The sequence below is a fragment of the Contarinia nasturtii genome, unplaced genomic scaffold (assembly GCF_009176525.2).
Source record: "Contarinia nasturtii isolate CC-2019 unplaced genomic scaffold, AAFC_CNas_1.1 Cnas_scaffold_1037, whole genome shotgun sequence".
NCBI classification, from domain to species: Eukaryota; Metazoa; Arthropoda; class Insecta; order Diptera; family Cecidomyiidae; genus Contarinia; species Contarinia nasturtii.
This window is the reverse complement of record NW_022198383.1, coordinates 6,259,875-6,265,429: the sequence shown is the minus strand read 5'-3', so window position 1 is coordinate 6,265,429 and position 5,555 is coordinate 6,259,875. Positions and strand designations below refer to the sequence as shown.

At 33.5% G+C, this 5,555-nt stretch overlaps 2 protein-coding genes across 2 annotated transcripts; both read left to right on the top strand.

Annotated features, from left to right (window-relative positions):
* The first annotated feature begins 6 nt into the window (after nt 1-6).
* LOC116344107 (cytochrome P450 9e2-like) lies at nt 7-1,787 on the top strand. Its single transcript, XM_031772517.1, has 4 exons — nt 7-64; nt 126-1,342; nt 1,410-1,531; nt 1,614-1,787. Exons 1-4 carry the CDS (start codon nt 30-32, stop codon nt 1,656-1,658), a joined length of 1,419 nt encoding a protein of 472 aa, XP_031628377.1. The 5' UTR covers nt 7-29; the 3' UTR covers nt 1,659-1,787.
* Nucleotides 1,788-2,319: 532 nt separating this feature from the next.
* On the top strand, nt 2,320-4,534 carry LOC116344105 (probable cytochrome P450 9f2). The gene is made up of 4 exons (XM_031772516.1): nt 2,320-2,674; nt 2,781-4,003; nt 4,096-4,107; nt 4,241-4,534. The coding sequence occupies exons 1-4, from the start codon at nt 2,472-2,474 to the stop codon at nt 4,411-4,413; spliced, it is 1,611 nt and encodes a 536-aa protein (XP_031628376.1). The 5' UTR covers nt 2,320-2,471; the 3' UTR covers nt 4,414-4,534.
* Nucleotides 4,535-5,555: the final 1,021 nt, after the last annotated feature.

Sequence of the window (5,555 nt, the reverse complement as noted above, 5' to 3'; positions counted from 1 at the left end):
TTCTTCGACGATATACTCCGGCTGATTTCATGGATAAGATATACTACCACTTTCCAAACGAAAAGTATGTTTTTTTTACTTTTTCTTGTGTCTTCTTTTAATATGTGAATCTCCTTCCAAAATAGGTTAATTGGTTTCTTCGATATGCGAGAGCCGGTCTATTTTGCACGTGATTTGGAATTTATTCGTCAAATTGCAATAAAAGATTTCGACAATTTTGAAGATCATGTTGGTTTTATCGACAGTGAATCAGATACATTGTTTGGCAAAAGTTTGTTTCTATTGAGCGAGCAAAAGTGGCGAGACATGAGAGCCACACTGAGTCCAGCATTCACAGGCAGTAAAATGCGTCATATGTTTGAATTGGTTGTTGAATGTGCAGAAGATATGGCAAAATATTTGGTTAAAGATGTTGAACAAGGTAAATTGATTCGATGGGAAATGAAAGAGCTCTTCTCACGCTACACATCCGATGTAATTGCGTCGTGTGCATTTGGATTGAAAGTTGATTCATTAAAAGATCGCACCAATGAATTTTTTACGATCGGAACGAATAGTTTGAATTTCAGTTCATTGAAAGTTGGATTACGTATGTTACTCATTCGAACGCTACCCAAACTGATGCGTGCGATAAATTTCGAATTTTTTCCGCTTCGTACAAAGAAATTCTTCAAATCAATGGTTTTGGACACAATCGCCGAACGAGAAAAGAATCATATTATCCGACCGGATATGATCAATATATTGATGCAAGTGCGCAGTGGCAATTTAACTCATCAACATGATGAAGCGTCGAATGATGACGCCGGTTTTGCAACGGCTGAAGAGTCAAGTATTGGCAAGGTACAAGTGAAAAGGACGTGGGATGATGACGAAATTATCTCACAGTGTTTTTTATTTTTCGCCGCTGGTTTTGATACGGCATCAACTGTTTTATCGTTTTTGTCATATGAATTGGCCATTAATCAAGACATTCAAAAGAGATTGTACGAGGAGATTCGTGATGTAAACAACACTTTGAATGGTGCCCGCCTAAACTATGACACACTTTTGAAAATGAAGTATATGGATCAAGTTGTTTCTGAGACTCTAAGAAAGTGGCCCCCAGCGATATTCACGAACAGAAAATGCACCAAGGACTATGAGTGTGATGTGAATGGGAATAAATTTTTAATTGAACGTGGAAAAACGATTTGGCTTCCGATCAGCTCTATTCATCACGATCCAGATATCTATGAATCTCCGAAACAATTCAATCCAGAGCGATTCAATGACGAAAACAAGCATAAAATCAAAGCAGGCTCGTTCATACCATTCGGAATTGGACCAAGAAATTGCATAGGTAAATCAAAACTTCATCTTTTTGTATGATTTTTACTAATTATGAATTAAAACATGAATATTTGCAGGTTCTCGGTTTGCTCTCATGGAGATCAAGGCATTGTTCTTCTATTTGTTACTGAACTTTACTATTCAGCCATATGAAAAAACGCAAATTCCATTGAAAATTGCTAAATCAGCCGTTGGATGGGTAACTGAAAAATTGTTTTACCTTTTTCACTCATCTAACAAACAAATTATTTTCATTCTTTTCTTTTGTGATTCTTCTGTAGGTAACTGAAAAGGGAATTCATGTCGAATTCAAACCGCGAAATTAGCTACTAATTTTGTATCGATATCATTTCTATACACATTTTTCTATTTAATTGCAAAACTTTTACTTATATTGTCAATTTTTTTCTTGTGAGAAAAATTTCTTAATAAAAGAAAAATAATGAAAAATATAATGTTAAAGTCTTCAGATTTTTATTTAAATTCGAACAATTTCAGCATACTTAGTAAGTATTACTTACCACGCCAATCATCTGGAAAAGAAGCAATAAAGTTTTTATTGGAAATGTGCTACTATAAGTTAAAGTGACACATTCAATGTGTGTTGAAAAAGCTTTATATGGATGAATTTTGTTTTTGCACGCAAATAGAAAAAAAAACTTGCTACACGCGCATGAAACCGCTAAACTGCTTTAAGCAACGTATATTTAGGTTTTGTATACGAATGACAAAAATGTGAACACACAACAGCGTGTGTGATGGAAGGAGAGAAACAGAGAGAGCTGGAACTAATAAATGGCACGTGGCTATTAGCCACACGTGGAAAGAAATATCATATGATTACGCGGCAAGTTACGCGGAACTTTAACTCGTTTGCTTGCATCCATTAAATGCAACAAAGTTGGCATTAGCTAGCGAAAACCATATAAGACAATTGCATTCATAGATGAAAGTTAGTTTTTGGTAGAGAGTCGATCGAATCTCAAGTGCTACAGAATATTGAAAAGTGCAATTTAAAGTTTTGTTTCCTTTACATTGGAAATTTCCTTTACATTGATTAACTCGAACGCGATCATAAAATATAATTAAATAATAAAATATTTCTAATAAAATTTACGATATTTTAAGAAGTGCTAACAATGATTTTGGTATTATTCTTGATTGTGATAACCCTATATTGTCTCTTCAAATATGTCACAGCGAATAAAAACTTTTTCGAAGAGCAAAAATTGAAATATTTGAAACCAAAGTTTGGTTTTGGCCATACAATATGGCTTATATTTCGACAATACACTCCGGCTGATTTCATTGATTCAATTTACTATAGTTTTCCAAAAGAAAAGTACGTTTTAGTTCCAATAGTTTTTTTTTTTTTTTGAATTTTAATTTATTCGAACGAGACATTCTGATATAAATTTTGTGTATTTTTCATATTGATTTTTCTAAAGGTTGGTCGGATTTTATGACATGAGAGAGCCAGTATATATGCCGCGCGATCTGGACCTTTTACGTCAAATTATGGTGAAAGATTTTGATCATTTTGAAGATCATGATGGCATCATTGAAAGCAATACGACTTCTCTGTTTGGAAAGAGCTTGTTCATATTGAGTACGAATAAATGGCGTGAAATGCGAGCAAATTTGACGCCTGCATTCACCGGAAAGAAAATGCGACTTATGTTTGAGCTGGTCGTTGACTGTGTAAAAAGTATAGAAACACTTTTCATTGAACAAGTCAAACAACAGCAACCGATTCGCTATGAAATGAAGGACTTCTACGCTCGATATATGGCCGATGTTATTGCATCGTGTGCATTTGGAGCGAAAACTGATTCACTAAGAGAAAGACACAATGATTTTTATGTTACTGGAGAGAGTTGTGTCGATTTCGAATCGCCACAATTCTGCTTACGAATGCTTTTGGTTCGAGCACTTCCACGATTGACGCAGCTAATAAACTTTGAAATTTTTCCGGCTAGTGTTAATCGATTTTTTAAATCGATGGTTTTAGATACGATGGCAGAACGACAGAAAAAGAATATTGTTCGACACGATATGATTAATATTTTAATGGAACTACGCAAAGAATGTTTATTTAGACGACTTAACGAAGAGACTCATTGTAATGATACCAGTTTTTCCGAAAAGAACAAATTAAACAATCAACAAATTAAATTGAAAAGCATTTGGCAAGATGATGAAATTGTTTCTCAGTGTTTCGTTTTCTTCGTCGCGGGTTTTGAAACTACATCCACACTGTTGTCTTTTCTATCATATGAATTGGCAATCAATCAAGACATACAACAGAAATTATACGCGGAGATCCTTGAAGTGAACAGTACTCTGTCCAAGGATAGTGAACAGGGAACTGCATTGAACTACGATGCACTTTCGAAAATGAAGTACATGGACCAAGTTTTGAATGAAACTTTAAGAAAATATCCCCCAGGAACATTTACCAACCGAAAATGCACCAAAGACTATAGTGTTAATTTAGATGGCAATACAGTTACAATTAATAAAGGACAAGTCTTGTGGATTCCAATCTATTCCATTCAAAATGATCCACTGCACTTTGAGAATCCACATATATTCGACCCAGAAAGATTTAATGAAGAAAACAAACCAAAAATAAAACCTTATTCATTCATCCCATTCGGAGTAGGACCACGTAAGTCATTGTTACTTAATTTATACAATTCATTACAATCACGTTGACAGCAAAAATTCTTATCGAAAAATCAATATTTTTTTTATTTTCAGGTAGTTGCATTGGTAAGTAACTTACTTTATCCTAGACTTTATCACAGATGATTTAAAGAAAAATCATTCAAATGCATTTTTCTGGAACAAACGACTTGAGAAAAAATCAAAACTGATAATATTTTTTTCTTTTTTTTTCTTTAAGGACTAAGATTCGCCAATATGGCCATGAAAGCAATATTATTCAATATATTGTTAAACTATTCGATGCAACCATACGAAAAAACACAAATTCCCTTGAAAATCGTCAAATGTGTAGTCAATTGGGCTACTGAAACAGGAATTCATATCGAATTTGTGCCGCGCAAGGCTGACTAAGTAGGAGCTTCTTATCCAATCAAATCATTTGCACATTCAAATTATTTTTAATATTTGTAAATATTAGTTGTTAATAAAGAATAAAGTACTTTTATGTATAAATAAATAATATTTAAAAACATCTAAAGGTCTTTCCATCAACCGTTTTATTACTTTCAATTTATTGACTTTCAATTGACTCTTGAACGATGCAAACATTTGTGGGTTAGAACCAGTTTTTGTTGTTGCCTTACCCATTTCATGGCATGCTTTGTCAATTTCAGTTCACAGCTGATGAAATTGTTCTGGAGTAACCAAAATTTGGCGACAGTTAAATATTCATCGTAAAAAATAGAAACCACTTCGATTATATGAAACGCCATCAAAAATAAAAATGATAAAAAAATGAATAAAATCATCCACTTTAAATCGACTGAGATAATCGAGAAAAACAACAATCACAGTCAGTCAATTAAAACCAAAATAAAACAGTCATTCTATTCAATTAGTGGCGCGTGGCATAAAGTCTCTCATTATAAGAAGTAAATTATTCGTCATACAAAAAACGTTGATTTCTATCTGTTGTTTTGAAAACATTTTTTAAAATTAGAATTTCTGCAACTCGATCACTCCATTTGTGCAAACAATTTTAAAATCGAACTACAAAAATGTATTCGGAATTTAACAGGAAAAATAGGCCCGATATTTTTCTACCGATAATTGCACCAGTCACTACAAGTGCTTCAAAACATCAATAATTTACAATTGCAATCATAAATAGAATTACATGTGGTTGGTAAGAATGCACGTTACTCATGCATAAAATAATTAAATGAATCTACGTTTTGCTTTTAAATGCAAAAATTTAAATATTCCCATCGGTAATGGAAAGTAATCGGTAGTCCAGCTTGTGAAGAATGCGATTTATTCATTTGGTTGTAGTTGTATTTGAATTGTCGGACGTGCGCATGTGGTTTGTTGGTAAAAACCGTAATTCATCAGTTGGTTGTAAGGTTGTAAGGCTTATCGACATCAGCAAACAGCATATTGCCAGTATTATCTGTTATTTTTGTAATCCATTTCAATGCACACAATACGCTACCGTTTCACATACACTCAACACCTCGCACACGGCCACCATTCTCACAAAAGCAATTGATTTC

Excerpts from the sequence above, each read along its gene's own strand:
- LOC116344107 (XM_031772517.1), top strand. The coding sequence starts at position 30 with ATGGATAAGATATACTACCACTTTCCAAACGAAAA. Across the intron at positions 65-125 it reads TACCACTTTCCAAACGAAAA|GTTAATTGGTTTCTTCGATA; the intron begins GTATGTTTTTTT and ends CTTCCAAAATAG. Across the intron at positions 1,343-1,409 it reads TGGACCAAGAAATTGCATAG|GTTCTCGGTTTGCTCTCATG; the intron begins GTAAATCAAAAC and ends GAATATTTGCAG.
- LOC116344105 (XM_031772516.1), top strand. The coding sequence starts at position 2,472 with ATGATTTTGGTATTATTCTTGATTGTGATAACCCTATATTGTCTCTTC. Across the intron at positions 2,675-2,780 it reads TATAGTTTTCCAAAAGAAAA|GTTGGTCGGATTTTATGACA; the intron begins GTACGTTTTAGT and ends ATTTTTCTAAAG.